Source organism: Ostrinia furnacalis, unplaced genomic scaffold (assembly GCF_004193835.3).
Source record: "Ostrinia furnacalis isolate ACB-3 unplaced genomic scaffold, ASM419383v2 OfSCF2419, whole genome shotgun sequence".
Lineage (NCBI taxonomy): Eukaryota > Metazoa > Arthropoda > Insecta > Lepidoptera > Crambidae > Ostrinia > Ostrinia furnacalis.
In genome coordinates this window covers 686299-711113 of record NW_021132658.1, presented here as the reverse complement: position 1 = coordinate 711113, position 24815 = coordinate 686299, and the positions used below count along the sequence as shown (strand labels likewise).

Here is a 24815-nt window from a genome sequence, read left to right as displayed (position 1 = left end):
CCTTTTTAGACTTTTCTTTTTATTATATGTCATAAAATGCAACAACAACCTTTCAACAGTTAAATTATTATTACATGGCGTATTGTTACATTCAACAAAATAACTCATTTTCGGGGTTTTACGTAAACTAAAATTGATTTACGTACATTTAATACTTTTGACTTCCAAATCACAAATTTACAATTCAAACCAAACGATTAGTAATCAATCCAAACATAAATAACATTATACAAATCGATTACTCTGGTTTCATTTCAAGTTCAATTTTCAAAGGTCATAACATCGCATTTAGCCGACTGCAAAAGGTAGGTAGGTATATTAAAATCTGACGTCAAGTTATAAAACATTATGTAAATGTATCATCATAACTCTATTTAAAACTGAAATAGGAATGTTGACAGTGAATATTGAAAAATAATAAGTTTACATTTAAAAAATAATAATAATTTGCAATAGCACTTCATTATTTATTAAAAATATAATATTTACTAGACAGGTTAAGGCATAATAAAAACAAATAGAAACTTAAATTATATACTTTGTTTAAATATAGGTAATAATAAATTCCAAATAACCATCAACATTTTATCTACTATATTTAAAAGGCTTTTTGTTGTATCTTGAGTTATTGAAAGGCAAAATCTTCAGTTTTAAACTATACTATAAATGCTTTATGAAACATAGAAAATTGTAAATAAAGTGCACAACATACTAACTACTACTAAACCTTACCATAAAAATATCTATCCTTAAATGGAAAGTAAGTTATATTCTATTTATTTTACCATACATACTCCCCTATTCATAAAAAAAAGTAATTGTCTTATGAAGCAAAATTCTAGTTAATGGCTTTCATCACACTGAAATGAAAATATGAATAGTGATATGAATTAATATTTTTTATATGAATAAGGGAGATACATTTAGACATGCACCATTCCATCAAGTAGAATGCTTTGTCCCAAAAAATGTAGAACGAGTGATTAAAAAATCGACCTTTCTTTCCATCATTCTGACCTGCTGGGCTAGGATGCGCGCCGTGATATACTCTTATCGACGTCAAAATGTATGGACAAAATCGATAAAATGGCGTGATAACCGCTTATCGCGGCGCGCATTCTAGGCCTACTGGTCAAGTATTAGGTCATTGCATCTGAGAAATTTCAAATAAAATATGGCAACAAAATTTGGTATGATAATAATCTCCTTCATTGGCAACAGATCCTCACAGCCGTTACTAACTAGCATGACGCAACATTATACTTAAAACAATGCTAAAAAATCGTTTCCCCTGAGGCAATCAATAGGTTCAAACAAACTTGGTATTTCTGAATCAAGATAGCATGTACGTAGATAGTAGGCAACCACTCTAACCAGATTAGTCGAGCAGTCATTAATGCTATCTCCTATCTTTATAAACAACCAAAGTGTATGGTGCATTTCACCACTCATTAGGATCAAATGGAAATAATTATCTGCTCATCATTTATCTTATTTTATGTGCTATCACTATTTTAGTTACAAAAGTGAAACAGATTACAGTATGTGCCAATAGAAAATAATAATTATGTAATATAAATTCGTGAAAAGGGTGGCTTAATTTAGAATAAAAGCATCTGTCCTTTTAAACTGCAGGTGTACGATCCAACTCTTTGAACAATGTTGATGACATCCTGAAAAGAAATAAAAATTATTATTATTATAATATGTTCATTACAAACAATAATCCTAATTAGGTAGGTTGCACTGCATTATATGCATAGTTTATACAAAAGCATTAATAATTATGGGTGACTAACAGGAAGTTTCCAAAACAAACCCAATAACCAATAGGGGAAAACCCAACAACTATGATGTCACACAAATGAGATTTTAAAATGAATTTTAAACGATTGGATCAAGTTCTCAAATGTTAGCAATAACTACATTACATCAGCTATGGAAAATAAAGGAAATATTATGAGTAGATAATAATGTACTTACTTGCTTATCATGTGCTCATAAATATAGCAGGGTATTATGGTTATGTTTACGACTGACGGACTCTCATCAATAACTTTAGAAACCTCCTTATCTTTCATTCCAACAACGTTAATTGTATTGATTTCTAAGAGCTGGTGGTCTGTTAACAAGCCATTGCGAGCTGCTGACGAATCTTTAACAAGTCCAACAATTTTGCCATTCTTGAAATGGAATCCAACATGACCAAGCGAGTCTTTGTGAAGGGTTATTGTCCTCTCAAACGGTCTGAAATAGAATTTGAAGGTAGTGTCAAGTACAATTTACTATTGCTTCTTATAATCTTGCTTGTGTTAGTCATAATAACATTCTTATCTGATTATCAAAGTAAACAATCTTCATAAACATTTTATTGAATTATTGTGTATGAGTAATAACTAAACATTTACCTGTCACGGACAGCCATATAAATGCCATTGGCTGGGGCTTTCTTTAATAATCCATGGCATTGGTCCATGCTCATTCCTGCAAGAGCCACATTATTGATCTCCAATATCTGATCCCCAAATCTCAACCCAGCAAGGGCGGCCGGACTGCCTGTTCCAACATAGCATACGAACACTCCATTGTTGACCGAGTGTAGCCTCAATCCACACTTGCCATCTCTATCCTTGCAAAGGACAACCTGCCTGATAGCACCGGTAACAGTAGCTTTCACCAGTGATGGTGACTGGGACGATATGGGGGCAATCAAGTTGCGACCTGCACCTCCAGAAGAGACCTACAATAATGAAATGTTCCACTTAAGTAAGTTAATTAATCTAATTGGACTGATTGAGTCAGTCCTTGTCTAATTAGCCTGACCACAAGCTGTAAATGATTGTGCAACATACAAAGTAATTTAATACTCACTGTTTGAACCTGATACTCGGGCATATTACGCGCAATAACATCCGCTGATAATTCCAGCCCCATGTAGTTCCCAAGTGCGGGATAGACATGGGCAGGAGCGCTGGGCACCGGAGGCATGGGGGCAGCATGGTACGAGGGCGGCCCCTGCTGATGACTCATCTGTGCTCGCGCCATCGTATCGACTTTCATATCCTCCAAAGATGGATACAGAGACATTTTGATAGCTAAAAGAGAATTTAATAAATACATTAAAACGGCACTAATTATTATTCTCAACAAAAGTAGCAAAGGAGGGCAGGGTTATGGTAGGTATCTAATTTTATTAAAACTCGTGTTTTGATAAACAAGGCAAACAACACACCCAGCAATCGAACGATTTTGCTATTTGTTTGCGACTAATTTTGAACGACCAAATTACATTTGAATTATCCTAATAAAAAGGATGTCAGAAGTACTTACAATATTATGGACTTCCTAGGCAAAACAAGTAAATTAAATTAATTTGTAAAATCCGTCTGTGTCCTCCTCGTCCTCTTTCTTTTTTGACAGTTGTTGTTTGACGTTTGTTGACCGAATGACCAAAACGAATGACCGATTGGCGAATGCACAGATATGGATTAGAGTAGATACAGCAAGTTGATCGTCAAAGCGTGCCATTCCGATATGTCCAAATGGACATACATGGTCAAGTGATGTTCATGTAATCCGATTACAACAATCGGTTACGATGATTTTACGAGGACAGTAGTACGAACACAGTAGAAAGAAGAAATTATTTACGGATTGAGAATTGTAATTAACAGCACAAGTAACAAACAATTAATTAGAATAAAGTAGCAGTAGAAGAAGTATAAAGTAGCATTGTTTTTAATACATATCCTGCGATGTACTCTTAAGAGTTAAAACCATCTGTGGGCGAATGTATTGGCCTCTAATCACAGATATGGATAGATCATGAAGCTACAGATAAAATGGAGGCCACGCTCCGAATACCTACATGAAGCACAAACTATGTATCACTATCTCGCTCTCTGTGGGCAGACTCGCTCTTTCTAAATAAACAAAAAATATAAAATTGCTCAAATTCAATGACACCAATCTAAAATCTTTATTTCTTGACATAGGTATCAATAAAATGATAAGTGTAATTACTCGTAAAACGTTTTAGGAAGAAAGTACTGTAAAAAATGTGAAAAATGTTTACAATGATCCAATGTCGGAAATCACGAAATAAACACTTACGCGTGGAATCTTATGTCACTTCCAGGACACCACGTACTACCGCAACCACGCACTACAAAATTTTGCACCAATTCTTGTGATAAAACAATGATTATTTCCTGTAAACAATCTCAAACGAAATTAACTGCTTAATAAACAAAATACTAAACAACCGCCATGATGGGCCGGATTGGGCCTATGTTGCCACCATGGTACCGATTACCCAGGAATTGGGATTGTAATTCCCTGATTCGCCAACACATTAAGCCTAAATGGCCGACAATTTTGTGATTTTTTATTTAACTAGGAAATCTTAGTTTCAAATATTAATTATATATTTGTTTAACTTCTAATTTGGTTAGTGAATTGGCTATTTCGAAGAATTTATAAGGAGATTTAAATCAGAAGATAGCAATACTACAGTTCACACTAAAAAGAGAGGTAGGGCCGCAGAGAGCGAGATAGATATAAGTAGGTATTTGACTCAAGTTTTTGTTCCAACTCTGCCCTCCATTTTTATCTTTAGCTTCATGGGATAGATGCAGCATGTGTCAAAAATTGTATGAAGCCGAGCGTGCCACTTTTTAAACGTCATTAGTGTCATTTTAGCGAATTTTAGTGATTGCCGCAACGTAAAAGTAATCGTATCATCGTACTGCATTTGCAAAGTCATCGAATGATATCGTGTGACTCGATTCGAAAATTAATTAATTCCGATAAAACTGATAATTTGTTAAATACAAAACCAAAAACATCTTTATTTACCTTTTTAAAATAAATTAATTCTTACAAATCGTCAAATCTCGTTATTTTTTTTACCCTACCAGCGTTTTAAGACATAAATTTATCAAGTGCATAAATACATGGATCAGTGTGTGTCTTATTGTTATGAGTAAGTACGGTTCCTTGGGATCGGTATGAGTGCACCACATACAGGTAGAGATGGGTTTCCACCCGGGTAAAAACCCACATGAGGGTAAAAACCCAATAAAAACCCGTTTCATTCCACCCGTGGGTGTTTACACCGGGTGAAAACAAATAATTTTATAATTATTTCAATTGGTATCTTTTCTTTATTTTTATTGAATTTTTCTCATTTAAGTTTATTGATTAATAAGTAATAAGTCAAATTTAACACTAATATGCATTTATATCGTGGCCAAATCGTAAAATTGATCACGTTATGATGATGTGACCAATTATTTTATAAAATGGTGTTATTTCAAGAATCGTTGAACCGATTTAAAAGAAATTTAGTAGGAACACAATAATTTGTGATCATGGCAAGGACATGGAGGGGGGGATGCCAAAGATGCCAAACTCTCTCTTTGATGACATTACGGTATAAAGTTACAAATAACAACACCAACTACAAAGTACTTCTGCTTAAAAACTTGAAATCGACCGCCCTTCCGCCACTGTAACGCATTGTAACGTTTTTCAAGACCTCCTCTCCCCCCAGATTGCATTACGTAACACTAGAACGCCCCCTTAGCAACAAATACCATTTCTCACTTTAAAAAAACGCTATTTTTGTTTTCACCCGCCAGAATGGGTGATAATGGGTAAACCCAATCGGGTGAAATGGGTTTTTACCCACTACCCATCTCTACATACAGGGACCATGGTTTTAACTCTTAATACTATTAAGAGTTATCGCAGGATATGTATTAAAAACAATGCTACTTTATACTTCTTCTACTGCTACTTTATTCTAATTAATTATTTGTTACTTGTGCTGTTAATTACAATTCTCAATCCGTAAATAATTTCTTCTTTCTACCGTGTTCGTACTACTGTCCTCGTAAAATCATCGTAACCGATTGTTGTAATCGGATTACATGAACATCACTCGACCATGTATGTCCATTTGGACATATCGGAATGGCACGCTTTGACGATCAACTTGCTGTATCTACTCTAATCCATATCTGTGCCTCTAATCCTTATCTGTGGTATTGGCACTGCAGTCTGTCTGTCTCATGAAGTCTCATCTGTGCTGCAGTCCGAAATAATAATATGCTCGGATTCCGTGGAGGGTAGTTGAACGGGAAGCATGGTCGATCTGTTTTAATGGTTTCAATTTATTATTTAATGGACTTTAGTGTACAAATTTGGTGTTATTTTGTGTTCTAAAGTGCAGTGAAGTGATAAATTATAAAAAACATTGAAATACAGAGTAGATACAGCAAGTTGATCGTCAAAGCGTGCCATTCCGATATGTCCAAATGGACATACATGGTCAAGTGATGTTCATGTAATCCGATTACAACAATCGGTTACGATGATTTTACGAGGACAGTAGTACGAACACAGTAGAAAGAAGAAATTATTTACGGATTGAGAATTGTAATTAACAGCACAAGTAACAAACAATTAATTAGAATAAAGTAGCAGTAGAAGAAGTATAAAGTAGCATTGTTTTTAATACATATCCTGCGATGTACTCTTAAGAGTTAAAACCATCTGTGGGCGAATGTATTGGCCTCTAATCACAGATATGGATAGATCATGAAGCTACAGATAAAATGGAGGCCACGCTCCGAATACCTACATGAAGCACAAACTATGTATCACTATCTCGCTCTCTGTGGGCAGACTCGCTCTTTCTAAATAAACAAAAAATATAAAATTGCTCAAATTCAATGACACCAATCTAAAATCTTTATTTCTTGACATAGGTATCAATAAAATGATAAGTGTAATTACTCGTAAAACGTTTTAGGAAGAAAGTACTGTAAAAAATGTGAAAAATGTTTACAATGATCCAATGTCGGAAATCACGAAATAAACACTTACGCGTGGAATCTTATGTCACTTCCAGGACACCACGTACTACCGCAACCACGCACTACAAAATTTTGCACCAATTCTTGTGATAAAACAATGATTATTTCCTGTAAACAATCTCAAACGAAATTAACTGCTTAATAAACAAAATACTAAACAACCGCCATGATGGGCCGGATTGGGCCTATGTTGCCACCATGGTACCGATTACCCAGGAATTGGGATTGTAATTCCCTGATTCGCCAACACATTAAGCCTAAATGGCCGACAATTTTGTGATTTTTTATTTAACTAGGAAATCTTAGTTTCAAATATTAATTACATATTTGTTTAACTTCTAATTTGGTTAGTGAATTGGCTATTTCGAAGAATTTATAAGGAGATTTAAATCAGAAGATAGCAATACTACAGTTCACACTAAAAAGAGAGGTAGGGCCGCAGAGAGCGAGATAGATATAAGTAGGTATTTGACTCAAGTTTTTGTTCCAACTCTGCCCTCCATTTTTATCTTTAGCTTCATGGGATAGATGCAGCATGTGTCAAAAATTGTATGAAGCCGAGCGTGCCACTTTTTAAACGTCATTAGTGTCATTTTAGCGAATTTTAGTGATTGCCGCAACGTAAAAGTAATCGTATCATCGTACTGCATTTGCAAAGTCATCGAATGATATCGTGTGACTCGATTCGAAAATTAATTAATTCCGATAAAACTGATAATTTGTTAAATACAAAACCAAAAACATCTTTATTTACCTTTTTAAAATAAATTAATTCTTACAAATCGTCAAATCTCGTTATTTTTTTTACCCTACCAGCGTTTTAAGACATAAATTTATCAAGTGCATAAATACATGGATCAGTGTGTGTCTTATTGTTATGAGTAAGTACGGTTCCTTGGGATCGGTATGAGTGCACCACATACAGGTAGAGATGGGTTTCCACCCGGGTAAAAACCCACATGAGGGTAAAAACCCAATAAAAACCCGTTTCATTCCACCCGTGGGTGTTTACACCGGGTGAAAACAAATAATTTTATAATTATTTCAATTGGTATCTTTTCTTTATTTTTATTGAATTTTTCTCATTTAAGTTTATTGATTATGTAATAAGTGAAATTTAACACTAATATGCATTTATACGTGGCCAAATCGTAAAATTGATCACGTTATGATGATGTGACCAATTATTTTATAAAATGGTGTTATTTCAAGAATCGTTGAACCGATTTAAAAGAAATTTAGTAGAAACACAATAATTTGTGATCATGGCAAGGACATGGAGGGGGGGATGCCAAAGATGCCAAACACTCTCTTTGATGACATTACGGTATAAAGTTACAAATAACAACACCAACTACAAAGTACTTCTGCTTAAAAACTTGAAATCGACCGCCCTTCCGCCACTGTAACGCATTGTAACGTTTTTCAAGACCTCCTCTCCCCCCAGATTGCATTACGTAACACTAGAACGCCCCCTTAGCAACAAATACCATTTCTCACTTTAAAAAAACGCTATTTTTGTTTTCACCCGCCAGAATGGGTGATAATGGGTAAACCCAATCGGGTGAAATGGGTTTTTACCCACTACCCATCTCTACATACAGGGACCATGGTTTTAACTCTTAATACTATTAAGAGTTATCGCAGGATATGTATTAAAAACAATGCTACTTTATACTTCTTCTACTGCTACTTTATTCTAATTAATTATTTGTTACTTGTGCTGTTAATTACAATTCTCAATCCGTAAATAATTTCTTCTTTCTACCGTGTTCGTACTACTGTCCTCGTAAAATCATCGTAACCGATTGTTGTAATCGGATTACATGAACATCACTCGACCATGTATGTCAATTTGGACATATCGGAATGGCACGCTTTGACGATCAACTTGCTGTATCTACTCTAATCCATATCTGTGCCTCTAATCCTTATCTGTGGTATTGGCACTGCAGTCTGTCTGTCTCATGAAGTCTCATCTGTGCTGCAGTCCGAAATAATAATATGCTCGGATTCCGTGGAGGGTAGTTGAACGGGAAGCATGGTCGATCTGTTTTAATGGTTTCAATTTATTATTTAATGGACTTTAGTGTACAAATTTGGTGTTATTTTGTGTTCTAAAGTGCAGTGAAGTGATAAATTATAAAAAACATTGAAATACTTCGAATTTGAGCGCGCATCGAGTGTCGAGTGGGTTGTCGTATGAACAACCCGCTTTGGACCCGGTGGCGTCTCGAAACCTGCTTACGGGCATACTTAACCCCACGGAATCCATGAAAAATCAATAGAACTGAAACACCCACGTTCTATTGATAACTATGTCAATATTTTTCACTCGACATTGGCAGAAATAAACCTCCCAGAGAGGTTTAATTGCCACAAATAAAAAAAAAAATATGCTCACAGGATGGTGGTATTCACAGTATATGGATGTGGTGTTTTTATCTAATGAAGAATGTGATGTGAATGTCACACCTTGATGATCTATTTCACTTCATTATTAATTTCTGATGGTCAGAATTTTGAATAAGAAATACATCTGACTATGCAAATTTTTAATGAGGCAAACGCAAAAACATTGTTTTTTTTTTGTTGTTTTTTAACAATTTTTAACCTCACTTATGACAAGAGAGTAAATAACTGTAAAATTCCGTAAGCGCAAATCGTCACCATAAGCGCTTTCAACGCTTCTAGTCTGTGCTTCTAGCACATTGCGGACTGCAGGCGCAGCCCGAACATGAAGCTAAAGATACAAATGGAGGCCAGAGCCCCGATTACGGTAAGTTTTAACGTTTCCAATCCAGACGCGTTTCTGATTCTGCAAAACAGCTGACGTACGCTGTTGAACAACCAATCGTATCGCAGAATCGAGAAGCGTGTCTGGATTGGAAACGTTAAAAGTTACCGTAATCGTGGCTCTGACTTGGAACAAAAACTTGAGTCAAATACCTACTTATCTCTATCTCGCTCTCTGTGGGCCGACTTCTCTTTTTAGTGTGGACTGTAGTATTGCTATCTCCTGATTTAAATCTCCTAGTAAATTCTTCGAAATAGCCAATTCACTAACCAAATCAGAAGTTAAACAAATAAATAATTAAATATTTGAACTACGATTACCTAGTTGAATTAAAAATCACAAAATTGTCGGCCGTATAGGTTTAATGTGTTGGCGAATCAGGGAATTATAATCCCAATTCCTGGGGAATCGGTACCATGTGGCAACATCGGCCCAATCCGGCCCATCATGGCGGTTGTTTACTATTTTGTTTATTATGCAGTTAATTTCGTTTGAGATTGTTTACAGGAAATAATCATTGTTTTATCACAAGAAATGGTGCAAAATTTTGTAGTGCGTGGTTGCGGTAGTAATGACATAAGATTCCACGCGTAAGTGTTTATTTCGTGATTTTCGACATTGGATCAATGTAAACATTTTTCACATTTTTTACAGTAATTTCTTCCTAAAACGTTTTACCAGTATTTACCCTTATCATTTTTAATGATACTTATGTTAAGAAATAAAGATTTTACATTGAGTTTCATTGAATTTGAGAAAATTTATATATGTATTTTGTTTATTAAGAAAGAGAGTCTGCCCACAGAGAGCGAGATAGTGATACATAGTTTGTGCTTCAAGTAGGTATTCGGAGTGTGGCCTCCATTTTTATATGTAGCTTCATGAGCCCGAATGATAAATATTATATTTCATTCATTCACTTCTGTCAATGTCAAAAAATAAACATCGGAATTCGGAACGGAATCGAGACGAAAGAACAGAAATAATTAAGGCTAAAAAGTAAAGAAAAGAAGCCTTTATATGTTTTTAAAGTTCAGATTAATTACGAAAAACCTATTACGCCATGGAAACAGTACAAAAAGCTCGTACACCTAGGTAAAGTTTAATTACGGTCCATTTTATTTGTATAGTATTGCTTTTTCTCTGGTTAATCCTCTAATCTATCACAGTTAAAATACATATAAGCTGATAATATTTAATATAAAATTGTTACAGCCGCTGCCGAGAATGGGAACGTCAGAGACGAAATAAATTTAATGAAGCTATAACTAGACTAGGAGAAGTTGTTAAAGAAATAAACAGAGCCGATGACTCCACTGGCAAAGATAATGAAAATGTCCAGTATCCCAAAATTGAGATAGTGCAAAAAGCTATCATATGTTTAACCAATTGTGCTCAAGAGAAAACAAAATTTAGTAAGTGAAAAATGTGAAAATCGATATCTTTACTCTTTGCAAATAAATAAACATTGACAAAATTGAAATGAAAAATTGCAAATAGATATTTTATACTATTAACTATTCCAGTTAAACTGTAATAATCACAAAGTCCTAAGAGGTTATCTGTTCCCTCGACATTATCTCAATTAATTCAAGTAATAACATACCCATATTAATATTTGCAGAAGCTGAAATCTTAGCATTGCATGTTCAACTTGAGGCAGCAAAGAAGAAGCCCGTCACTACAGAAGTATCAACACAGGTTTACTTGGATTCAAGTAAAAGAACACAAAGTAAGTAGACATTCAGTAGTTGAAATACACTATATTACACTTAATGTAACATCTAGCTGTAAGTTTTCTTAACCTTTAACTATGGACATCGGGTCTCAGAGGCCCACCCCCCTTTTCAATTTCTCGGTTTCAACACCTTCCATCCACGTGCCGCTCTTGACCATCTCAGTAGCTTCAGTTTTAACTGTGTTTGGAACGAGAAGGCATAAAATAGCGTCTTCCGGCACTCATTACGTGAGCAATTACCATCCAAAATTTTGTCGGGGTCTGGGAGACCCGATGACTATAATTTCCATACAAACATACTTGTATGGATGTGACTTGTCAACTATAATTTTTTTATATTATATTATTATAATCTTATGTAAATTGTTCTAGTTTAAGAATTCATCATAGCAGAAAGTTTCTGAGTACATCAGCTATTTTATTAACCCAACTATCTAAAGAACATTTCAGGAGTAAGGTATTACTTGTAAACGATTCTTCTGTTGAGAGAGACGTCTTAGAAGGCGCCATTGCTGCAGATTCCGATCTGAATGGTGTACATTTGGCCTATCAAAGCTCTCAAAGAAAGATGACACATGCCTGTAGAGATAATTTGTCTTAAGTGTTCTAGGCAACTGTGTATAATTTTAGTAAGTTTAACTCTTGTCAAAATTTTTATTTCATGTCTTTCAGAAATTTTGTTCATGTTTTTATGTTACACGGTTATTAATTAGCAGGGAAAAAATATAAATTTGATTTATTATTAATCGACTGTAATCAAGGAGCCTATATGTGATGGCAAGTCAATTAAGACTGAAAAATGTCTAAGTTATTTAAATTTGCAAAAAAATAATTAAATAATGGTTAAAAGTTGATTCCATTTACTACTAAATCCTTTATTAATAGTTATTAGATATATCGCAACTCTTTAATAAATTCAAATTAGTTCAGATATGAAAATGAGAAGAATTTTAGATAGGGGTCTGTGAGACCCGACGTCCATGGGAGTGTGATTATTTTTTCACGTCCATAGTTAAAGGTTAAGAAATGCAAAATAAAATAAAATATTGACTACCGCAACAAACAGTACCTATCTTAACTACAAATTGCATACTTTGAGGTTTCAATACCATTTGTGGTATTCTACATATCCATGTTAGATATTTAATTCTTATGAATACATGTTTCATAAGAAAAGTTACCTAATTACTAGCTAAGATAAAGATGGGTAGAGTTTTGAATGATTAAAAAATTATACAGAACATTGAACATTGATACTAGATGGCATTATAAAGTAAATCAGGCTGCTATGCCTTTACATATAATACAATACAAAAATCAATTTAAACTGCCTACATCCGAAACTTTTGAATTGGTTACGGTTTCGGATATTGTTTTATTTCAAATATCCGAAAGTTTCGGTTAGAGTACAGATATCCATAACATCGCTGCTCAAGATGCTAGAATTTTCTTTAGCCATAATGTATTGTCTTCTTGTTTAATTTAAATAATACATAACTAATCTTTGCTAACCACAATCAAACACTTTATAGGTCTTTAAAAATAACATATTAAATCCCTAGGACACCTCACAATAGTATAATGTAAAATAAAAATCTCCACATTATTGTTTCAGATAAGAAGTATGCAAAACTAAAAATGTTACATAAAACCAAATGCCATAAAAATACATTAAAAGAGAAAGCAGTGACTACAAACATAAATATTACACCAATCGCAGCTCAAAACTTGCCAAAGTTATTACCAAGGACTATTGATAAAAAACGTAAGTTGAACAATCATGCTTAGCTAATTTTGATAAAAGTAATTTCAAACCAGTGATGCCACAAACTTGAATGCCAATAAAAACCAACCAGATCATGTCACAAGCAATCACCAGTTACAATATGTAGACAAATCTGCATTTTTTAAAGACTATTTTAAAATGTATGATTTAATAATATAAATAACATTACTATTAGTTAATTTTAATTTGTTTTATTCAGAAAACAAACAGCTTACAAATATATTAATTGCATAGATACAGTGTAGTTGGTCAAAGTCTATATTTTCACCTCTATATAACCAAGGGGTATAGAATTTAGTGCATTAATAAGTATGTGAATAAATAAAAAAAAAATGAAAATATTATTTTCAGCTCCAGAAAATACCATTGTGGTGCTGCCAGCGGCACCATATCTGTTCCCCCAAAGATCCTTATTATTCCCCACAGTTCCGCCTGCTATTGTGTTGGTTGATCCAAACATACAAAATTTAAACAAAAATACAGTGCCCATAGTTACTAGAAATAATGGAGATATAACTAAAACAACAATGGTTAACATTTTACCTATCTCAGCCTACTCTCGTCCTTTATCAGCTTCAAAATCAAAGAAAAACAATGTTAAATTAAAAAAAGATGGCAAAAAATCTAATAAAAATTCTAAGTTAGTTGTAAAAGAGACAGAATCTGAGGTTAATGAAAAATTACCAGAAAAAACAATCAAAGAAAAATCTACAGACAAGATTCTAAAAGAAAAAGAAGATAGTATTAAAACAAAAGACAAAACTCCTAATAGTCAATTAGATAAAGTATCTGAAAAAGATAATAAAGTTCCTGACATTATTATTCCAATTTCCAATAAAGATAAAGCAAGTTCTCGTAATAAGAAAGAAACAGTAGAAAGTATAAGTATAAATAATATTGTTAAGCCTCCTGAAGTCAACCAAAAAGACATTAGTGAAACATGTAAAGATAAATTAGAAACTATTCAAGTCAAGACGTCTACAATTTCTGCATCAGGAAATATTGAAAAACCTACAGCCAATGAAAAAAATTCCGAAGTGACCAACAAATTAAACAAGGACTTATCTGCAAAAGAACGAACGTTAACAGAGGACAAAGACAAGGAGAATAAATTGCCTGTTATTTTAGATACTACACTATGTGATACTGCAGTTGACACTGGTAATGCGCGTCTCGAATTAGCTGAAGAGTTCCTAGCAGCTTCGCCAACTGCTGCTTTTCTTATGTCATTTCCATTGGTTAGTGGAAATAGAGCTGATAGTCCCGCAGATGAACCACAAAGCACTGTGCAAACGAATAGTAGCAAAGATAACTCTCAAAGACGAAGTGAAGTATCATCCCAAACGGCACAGTATTGCGAGAAGCCTAATGAGATGAAGACAAAGACTTCTAGTAAATCGCAAACTCCATCTGCCGCCATTCAGCCTAAACCCAATGAACCTATTAAATACACAGAAAGTAATTTGATTACAAAGCACGTCAGTAGTAAAACTTCTACAGCCGTTTCAGCGTCGTCAAATGAAAACCCATTTTTAAATCTTTCAATGCCATCTTTGATATCGACAAGTTGCACGGTAGCAGATACTAACTTTGGCTTAGATTTCGACTGCAATATTAGTAAGTCGATTCCAAACCAATCTTCAAATTATGTTAGTAATAATAACATCTTTTATAAAAGTGACCCATTTAGCACTGTGAAGAATACTATTTACAGCACAAGCAGTATTACTTCTAGCCACGATTTTAATGGTCTCGGTTTATATCCCTGTGCTATGGAAAAGTATACTTCTAAAACTAAATCAGACTACTCAAATGTAGAAGAAAATCTTATGAAGATTGGCTCTTCACGATTGACATACGATATTGATTTGGGTTGGTCGCATAAAAGTTTCGACTTCGTTAACTGCACAACTACTTCAAACACTTTCTGCAAAGATAATATACTGACTACAGTGTCAGCCCCTTATTCCACTACATACAATCCATTCAACCCTGAATTCCATGTACCTCTTGTATCAAGTGCTAATAAGAAAGACGTTGTTTCTAGTAAACCTACTACGTCTTTTGTAGATACTATAACGAGTTTCTATTCCCAACCTACGAACTTGTGGTCAGAAGACGCGCCATTTTATAGCAATAGTAATGTTTCAAAGTCACACGTATCACATAAAAACCAAAATTACCTCCCTCTGGAAAATGTCCAAATCCACACGAATCCTAAACCGAATGACAAACATTTCGATGTTAAAAGAACATCTGGAACTGGTGTTGATAATTTGTTAAAAACTACTAACGTTCCTGTGGAACCACAATTACCAGAAAAGTTCACTAAAAAATCTCCCACCAAAATGCATATTAATTGGATGACATCAGAAATCAGACCTATGGAAAGTAATTGCAATCCTGGACCTATCGAAAACAAAGATAATCATAAGAGTTCTTACAGTCAAGTAAGCCAACAAAGTAAAAAACAAGATCACAATGAGAGCTATTTCCCAATATCTATGCACAATTTCGTGTCACAACCGGTTCAAGAAGAATTTCAAATGTGGCCGTCAACGAGACCTGTCGGGCCGACAGAAATTAGCATCGAACCACCGCCTATAAATCTCCCAACGCTTGTAGGTGATTTGGCTTTAGGTCCACATGATAAAAAGAAAAGTGCTGATATCACAAATAGAGCTAGTTCTCACGCGCAAGACATTCAAAACTGTGGCAATTTCTTGTCAGTGACTCAATTGATGAATCGTTCTTCTGACAACATGCCTTCCCGTTATCAAGTCCCAAATATAGAAACACCAAAAGTAAATTCCAGTAAACAGAGTTCTGCGACATATTTTCCTAATGAAAACAACCGTAAAGCAATGCCATCTCGATTAGAGAGTCAGATACCTCAGCCTTGTTACGGTTTCAACGACGCCAAGGTGATGAATAGTTATGAAAGCATGCCTCAATTCTCCCAAAGCAAAAATAAAACTATTAAATCTGATAAAAGTTCCAAAACACAGAAAAATAACTATTCTGCAGAAGCCCTTATACGTGGTGGTGGATGTACTCAAAAGATGCCAGACAATAGCAATGCAAAGTTTATAATGCAGAAGTATAATGATTTTAATACGCAGGACAATTCAGTTGCCCAAGTGTCACATTTCCCCCCAATACTGGATTACACTGATAATAGCTACGCCAGCCAACAGTTTTCTGGGACCACTTTATACAATAGTACGACTAACACGATATCGAACTCGTTTTATTCTAATTTTATACCAGGAAGTAGTAACATAATGTCAACTATGTCTAGTAATTATACGGGTGGACCGTTTACAAGCGAATTCATAGATTATAATCAAGCAGACTGTAATTACACAAACCATAAGTATGAAGAGTTAAAAATGAGAAATAACCCAACGGTGTTTCCTCACGATAAAGTGCCTTCCAATTATAAAAGTTCACGAAGAGAATCAGCAGCGAAGCATAAATTGGAGTGTTCCAAAAAGGATTCTAGTAAAAAATATCAAAGTAAACGTGCTAAACTGCATGCCGATGCCGAGGAGTGGAATGATCCGTCTCATCATCTGTGGCAAAATAAAGCTCCTAGCAAGAGGCACGCAAACTTGATGTCAGATGAACTGACGTTCCCGAATTATGTAGGAAACCAAATGCCAACGCAATATCAGCCAGAATTTTTCAATAGCCATCTCATGCCGTCCAACATGCAAAGCGTGGGGCACAACGTTGACAGGTCCATCAGCTTCCCGGTTACTTCGCGCGCCAACTTCAATCTCAGCACTATATTCCCTGAAATAACTATGGTAAGATTAAATAATATAGTGTTAGTTTAAAATATTAACTAACTAGCTTTTGCCAGCGGCTTCACCCGCGTGAAATTTAGTGTCACAGATCGGCATAAATTATAGCCTGTATGTTAATCTGGGTTACAAACAATAGTACTGTAAAGTTTCAACAAAATCCGTTCAGTATTTTTGCGTGAAAGAGTAACAAACATCCAGACATCCAAACTTTCGCATTTATAATATTAGTTGCTATGCTGCTAGCTGTATATTTGATTTTTTCTATACTTAACCCATTATAAATTAGATCTGCAAATTGACTCATTTGTGTTCTACTTTTATTACAGAAAGTGCAGTAGAATAATGTGCATCCGAGGAGCTACAGAAAGGATTCATTTATGATGTTGTATACGCAATACCAACCATCTGTGATTACTACTTTGTTATTTGTTTATAAGCACATTATCATATAATTTTTAAAACTATTTTAAGGAATAAATTGTTATTTATACATGAGGAGCTATTTGATTTTATTTGACAGACATTAATCTTCACACGTGGATGAATACGTCATAGGTAATTACTAAGGTAATTCTAGCTAATTACTAACATGACTTTATATTAACATTGCCTTAAAAATAAAGTAGTTACTCGTAGTACCTACCTAGTTTTCATCTACTTACAACAAATTGTGAACAAATAAGTGCTTCGTTTACAAGGCAATATCTGCTCGCTAGAACACGGGTACGAAACAAATAGCCGGCCAAGAATGTGTTCTGTTTGCATGCAAATGTGACCTGCACACTGCTCGCAGACTTGCATGGTCTCCAAAACTTAAGTTGAGATAGAAAATAGCGAAATTACATTCCTACTAGCTGAAACGTTTACTTTACTTATTCGCGCTTTTCTTTTGTTAATCATATAGCAGCGGAAAACTGAAAAAACTGTGAAACTTAGTGGACTTTCTGCTCACGATGGACTAATAATTATCTGCAATACACTCGACTCTCTAAAGCACAATATTTATAAAAAATTTGCTGGGGTAATGCACTCGCCTAAATAATCTTCAAACTGAAGCAGTACAAATGACTAGGACTTACTTAGTTGCAGGCGCTGCCGTTAACCTTGTGACAATCGACATAATATTTGTTCGATAATAATAAGCCTATTTCTACTTAAAAACAACCTCAAAGTAAAGTATCTACCAACATATTATGTTCAAAAGTTGCATAAATTCCGGTCCGAAATTGGCAATTTTTTCGAATCCTGGCTTAAGCTTATTAATCACTAGTCACCGACCGTCTTGGAGCAATCAAGATAAGAAGATGATAAATGGCTATGAATCGTCTTTCCCCATTGTCTACCCCTGCCCTGGAACAAACTCCGCTGATTTAAAAGTTCTTTTTCATTAAAAGATCCCGCACTCGGTAGAATTCGTCTAACTCGTAGATAACTTTAAGATTAATTATCTGATTACGTATAACAAATTATTTCAAGATAGCTATACATACTACATACTAATCTTGCAGATAAGTAACCTGGATCATATCTTGATGTTACAACTAACATATTAAATAAAACCATATAAAAGTACAAACACATCAACTCAATAGAAATATTTTTCAGGATTCGAACCCACAATCACGATTTTCTCCCACTCACACTTACTGCTTTTATGTCACCTTTCCTTTACCTGAGCCCTTACATTTCTATTGACATGACGAAGCTCTACCTGTGACTCCACTACCATTATTTTCTGTGCCATTGTGTATAGCGAACGAAAGCACATCAAGCTACACCGTGTCATCTTATTAGTTCTTTGTAATAGGTACTGTTTTGCAAGTACAATCTTATAAAGTTAATTGTCGCCTGTACATAACTGTCTTGGTCTAGAATACGTAGTATTACTGTACAAACCAAGTAACCAAAAGTACTGGTGAAACTACAACATTTACGATCCACCTGACATTTATAGCTTCTCTGCTATTTATTACCCAAGAACCACTAGCCTACCATTTCAGCTGACTCGTACACAATCTTTGAGACAGACAGATCTTGAGATTTGCTCAGGTCATAGAGCCAAAGGCAATAAAAATATAAAGGTATCATTGAAATTCAATGGAATCATAAAGTGAACTTCTTTCAAGTATCAGTAAGTAAGTAGGTACAGCATTTTCATAACGCCTAAGGTATGTGTTGTAAATTAAGATAAGTAAGTACCTACACTTACGTACTCGTTCATCATTTTTGTTTCAGCCTAAGGCCGAAGAAAACCATCACATTATATTACATCATAAACTTAAATTTCCATAAAAACATGTTATCAATAGCCTCCAGCAATGAAGTTGCGAAGAATTTACGATGCGTATGATAACTTAACTATCCGTTTGATAGAGACAACTGGCCTTTACTAGACGGCAAAGGCTGGAAATAAGTTAGGCCTACACTTAATCGCTTTCACGGAACCGAGAAACTGTATCTTGTATTTTAAAAAAAAGCTTGTAATTAGTAGTTTTCTGAAACTAAGAGATGTTTTATTCTTATTAGGTTTCAGGATGGCAACATTTGGAACTAATTTTCGATGACTCTACTTTCTGGTAACAAAACACTTCTGGAATCCCGGAAAAATCAGTTCCCCGCCCTAAAAACGTGCGTGAATTCCACGCGGACATAACCTTCCAGCAGTTCGTAATTCTGCGGAAAGTATGTGTTTTTATCCCAGATTCTCTTCAAATTCCACTGTTCAATAAAGAATTCCATTCATATACAGGCTGGTTAGGGATAGTTTGGTAAAAACCTAAACAGCGAACTCAGATCATTGATCCAAGCTCGATAAACAAGAAAAGAAAGTTAACAAGTTTTTCAAACCCAACAATTTTTACTCTACAGTCCTAAGAACTTACACGATAGGTAGGTACCTACTGTTCCCACTTTACTAGAATAACTATTTCTAGTTAAAGGTGCACTATGCACTATGCCTACTCAGTTTATTACTTTACCAAGTGTGTATACCTAGGTACTTAATTAATTGATTTTAAACAATTTCTAGTTGTAATAAGTAAATACCTATTTTTATTTATAACTAGCTGACCCGGCGAACTTTGTTCCGCCTTAATGGCAATAAATAAGCAGACTTTTTTTTAATTTCGAACGGGATAAAAAGTATCCTATGTCCTTCTCCTGGCTCTAAACTACCTCCCTGACAATTTTCAGCTAAATCGGTTCAGCCGTTCTTGAGTTATAAGTGGTGTAACTAACACGACTTTCTTTTATACAGTGTGTCCGGGCTTGTAGTGATCAAACTTTAAGGGCGTAATCTATGGACAATTTTATCGATGAAAATACTTCAAATTTGGGGCTTGACCCATTTCTCGAAAAATTATGAGGATTTAAGTTTTTAATTTTTAGTTTTCACCTCTTCCTTCAAAAACAAGTGAAAGCGTGGGTAGCTTAACACTAATAAGCAAAAATTTTATATCATGCGATAGCCAATAAAATTATCTATTAGCAGAAGTAGAAAACAGATACAAGTTTCATACATTTTAAGGGAGTAAGAATGGATTTAATTAGAAAAAAACATGACTTTTTTCACTTCTTTTTCAGTTATTTTCCAACACAAGAAAAACCAGGAATCCTTGTAATTTTGCGATAAATGGGTCAAGCCCCAAATTTGAAGTATTTTTATCGATAAAATTGTCCCTAGATTTGGCCCATAAAGTTTGATCACTACATGCCCGGACACACTGTATAATAGAAATATCTTGAAATTTCTGAAAATATTGAGAATTTCACTTCTACTTAAAATCTAAAAGTTCTCACGTCGTGACATGACTAACTGCTAACTGCTTAAATTCTTGCCAACCTGTCCCCCACGCCCTGTATTTTGTTCCTTAGTGGTTTGTGACGCATACCTCGTACCTACGTAGGTATATACCTGTATGTAGTGCAATGGGCAGGTTCGCCTTGACCGGGCCACAAAATATAACAGAAGACAAACTCCATACTAAACGCGCTCGAGCCACGCACACATAGACAGACACCGCTCGAGCAAGACTGTCTTGGACGAATGCGAGCGCGACGTGGCGCGACAGACAGACGTTCGCCACACGTTCCCTGTGGTTCGCTTGAGTCACGCGCCGGTCAACCGCCTGTGATATTATTTTGTTTTGCGCAATTGACGAAAATGAGTGAACAGAAAAAGTCGTATTTTAATTGTTCGGTATTTGGTTGCTTAAACTCATCATTGAATGCCGAATTTTCATTTTTTAAATTACCAGTTGATTCGGGGAGGTAAGTAAGTTATTTATTTGAATTTCAATTGAAATTGAAAGCCAACTCAATTATTAGGAATATCGAATTGTTTAGAGAGGTTTTAGGAATTATTAGATAACTAGCTTTTGCCCGCGGCTTCACCCGCGTGAAATTTAGTTTGTCACAGATCGTCATAAATTATAGCCTATATATTATTCAGGGTTATAAACAATAATACTGTAAAGTTACATCAAAATCCGTTCAGTAGTGATCGCGTGAAAGAGCAACAAACATCCAGACATCCAAACTTTCGCATTTATAATATTAGTTGGATAATAGTGTCAACCACTCAACTAAATACTACTTCCTTCTCGTGTATTTGTTTGCAANCTACCATCCCAACTAATATTATAAATGCGAAAGTAACTCTGTCTGTCTGTCTGTCTGTCTGTCTGTCTGTTACGCTTTCCCGCTTAAACCTCGCAACCGATTTTGATGAAATTTGGCATAGAGATAGTTTGAGTCCCGGGAAAGAACATAGGATAGTTTTTATCCCGGTTTTTGAAACAGGGACGCGCGCGATAAAGTTTTTCTGTGACAGACAAAATTCCACGCGGGCGAAGCCGCGAGCGGAAAGCTAGTAACGAAATAAACGCAACACATGACAAGACAACCCTAGCGCGACGGCCGAGCGTGCGAGCGAGAGAGGTATGCAAAGCGAGGTACATACATGAGTTTACCTTCTGTTATATTTTGTGACCGGGCTCTGTTTATGTATTTCATTCATAATACTGTTTATAACATTACCTAATATCACGTGGGATTTCAAATTACTGTATTTATTTATTTATTTCATTGAAATTCATTGACGTCATTGGAGGAATCCTTACCTGTTTACTTATACTGAAATTAACTCGTTGATTGGATATTAAAATTAATCTTATTTTTAACAATACATCTTCCCTTTCTACGGGACACAGGCTGATCCTGCTCCACGCTCGCGCCCCTTCATAAGGCTACCTAATTTCAATGGGTCTGTTTATTAAACATCTGTTTTACGTTCTACGGTAAATTAGTATTATTTGTGGCATTTGAGCAGAGGTATAGTAATAATGGTGGAGGTATATTTATGTGTAGAGGAAGTTTAATTTTAAATGATACTCCTATAGGATAGGTGTATCAATTAAACTTAAGGCTAGATATCTAGGGAAAATCTCTATAACTCTTCTTTGCACCCCCAAATCTTTTACTCTTTACCGGTGCAAATATCTTCTAAGTTTCTTATTTCCATTGTACACCACCAATAGCTTCCGAAACCTTAAATCCTTTTTCAGCTAAACGACCAACCAACAATAGCCAGAACTGTTGAATAAATGCAGAAGCACTACAAAAAAAATAACAAACGCGATGCAAGCAACGACTGCTACGGCCAAATCGGCTCAGTCTAAAAACTCGTTCGGTGCCCGCGAGACGCGCGCCACACGCTCGCCCGCCCGGCGGGAAAACTTCACGAATGGCGGAATAATTTTCCAACAATTCCTAATGAACTTTATAATGATAAACCAATTGTTTAAGTGAAAGTTTTAGATCCTTGAACAACATGAGAATTGCAACATTGGTCAAGGTAAGAGTTTTGATTTATAGCTACTAATAAATTGGTTTTCACAGAAACTTTTAAATCCTGAACCTTGATTTGGTTCATTTAATAAACGATTTTAGTTCTAGATAGGTACTGTAATAAGCCAATGGTATTATTATTTACTAAATGAATTTTTATTTTTAAAATACTTCTAATTTACAATGTTCATTACCTCGTATGCAGAACGAAAATAATGTTCTTTATTCGTTACATTTCAATAAAATTGTGAGGGTGAAGTTTTCATATTTGCCTAAAAATTAAAAGTGTGCTTTTATTTTTTAATTACACAGAAAGGATATTTCTTTAACAAAATTATGTTACGGTTTGCATTTCGTGTAACCTGAACGTGAGTTTAGAATTATTTACAAAACATTCTGTAAAATATCAACAACTAGAACTGCGCCAAAAATATTTCCTTCCATCTCATAGAGCTTTTAACTGTCAGTAATTTTTATAACATATTTCCACTAAATATTAACTAAACTCTATAAAGAAATAAATGTGTCAAAATTATTATCGCATTGACAACTTTATTAAAATAGGAAATATAAAAACTGTGAAAACAACAAAACTATAGGCTTGCTCTTCTTGTTGGAAATAAACGGAACATTATTTTTATATTATACTGAAAATAGACCAAAACCATTTAATTTTACTATTCCACATTGGCATAATTTCACTCGCGGATGTTTGCTCTACATAATCATACACGTTTTGATGGACATCATTCCGAAATGAGAGACATGAACTAATTCAATGTCTACAAAATGATATTTTTGGTTTGTTTAGATTCAGACTTGAGTTACAGAAGTAAACTTTTTTGTAAATAGCATTCATCCGTCTGTAGATTTCGTTTTATTTCATAAAACACATTATACTTATTCTTTTGAACTACAGAAAGACTTCAACGCGTGTTTACTTGTTTGGATTTAAAAACATTCTTATTAGGTGTAATAATTTAGTTTTCATTATGAAACTATTCGAATAGAACGACTTATTTATGAATAGTTTTCAATTAAGTAGATTATTTTATTTTTGTGACTCTATCACTCGTATTCAATTTTTCAAGTATAATCGTATCGCATTTATAATTTCCTAGTATTGTTACCGTTATCGACTGAGTAATTACTACATATGTATGCCTAAGGTTATCGCCAATTTTGAATAGATATCTACGAAATGGGAACTAGCATACGTTGCATGCCAATGAGCGTATCGGCGGTACGATATCGCTAGGGTTTCTGCTCGAGCTTTCTCGAACTCGAGAAAACTCGAGAAATTTGGCTTCATTCGAGACGAGAAAAAAATTACCGGAGCTCGAGAATTCTCGAGTTTCGATTTTGAAGCTTTAATATTCTTGAAAGCCTATTATCTTATACAAAAGTAAGGTTTAAATTATTTAATAGGTCAATGTTGCTTTAAGACTGGCCTAGTCTTTCCTTTTTTAACTGATTTGATTTGCAAGTAATGATCTCAATCGAAACTAAGTAATAATAATGTTCACCAACGAGTATGATAATATATTTATTATGTATGTTTAACTCTGACTGATTTCAAGACTGAAAAACTTGTTAACTAGACAGTTACCTTACCTAACAGACGTTAGGTTAGGTACTCGTGCCTCCTCGTAAAATTTATTCAAGTCCATATCTGTAAGAAATTTATTAAAAAGTTTTTTTTGTTCAAAAAAAAAAAAAAAACTATTTATCGTAATTTTGCTATTTGGACTTCTGTTCTTTAGAAAACAAGTGATTCAATTGTTGCTCTAGGTTTTTATTGTTATTTATCCTTAAAGTACACGAGACTTTATGACTTTTGTTATGATTATTAGTAAATATTAATTATGAAAGAAGATTTTATTTTTTGTTTCTTTCCTTACCAAAATAAGTGGTACTAAATTCTAATATTGATTGTTGTGCATAAAAGTAGGTA

General features: G+C 34.5%; 2 protein-coding genes across 3 annotated transcripts in view; one reads left to right on the top strand and one right to left on the bottom strand.

Moving 5' to 3' along the window:
* Positions 1 to 790: 790 nt before the first annotated feature.
* LOC114355534 (syntenin-1) lies at positions 791 to 3429 on the bottom strand. The gene is made up of 5 exons (XM_028308425.1): positions 3331 to 3429; positions 2872 to 3095; positions 2409 to 2740; positions 1984 to 2247; positions 791 to 1673 (listed from the first exon to the last, which is right to left on the bottom strand). Exons 2-5 carry the CDS (start codon positions 3085 to 3087, stop codon positions 1625 to 1627), a joined length of 861 nt encoding a protein of 286 aa, XP_028164226.1. The 5' UTR covers positions 3088 to 3095; positions 3331 to 3429; the 3' UTR covers positions 791 to 1624.
* Positions 3430 to 10610: 7181 nt separating this feature from the next.
* The window catches only part of LOC114355556 (speract receptor), a 52832-nt gene continuing 38627 nt past the window's right edge, over positions 10611 to 24815 (top strand). The window contains exons 1-6 of one of the 2 annotated variants that reach the window (XM_028308470.1): positions 10611 to 10773; positions 10894 to 11093; positions 11303 to 11410; positions 13032 to 13181; positions 13554 to 17014; positions 17341 to 17516. In XM_028308470.1, coding sequence (XP_028164271.1) covers positions 10742 to 10773; positions 10894 to 11093; positions 11303 to 11410; positions 13032 to 13181; positions 13554 to 17014; positions 17341 to 17352 — 3963 coding nt within the window. In that variant the 5' untranslated portion in view covers positions 10611 to 10741 and the 3' untranslated portion in view covers positions 17353 to 17516. Of the gene's footprint in view, positions 10774 to 10893; positions 11094 to 11302; positions 11411 to 13031; positions 13182 to 13553; positions 17015 to 17340; positions 17517 to 24815 lie in introns of those variants that run through there. The other variant, XM_028308471.1, reaches the window with a different exon arrangement.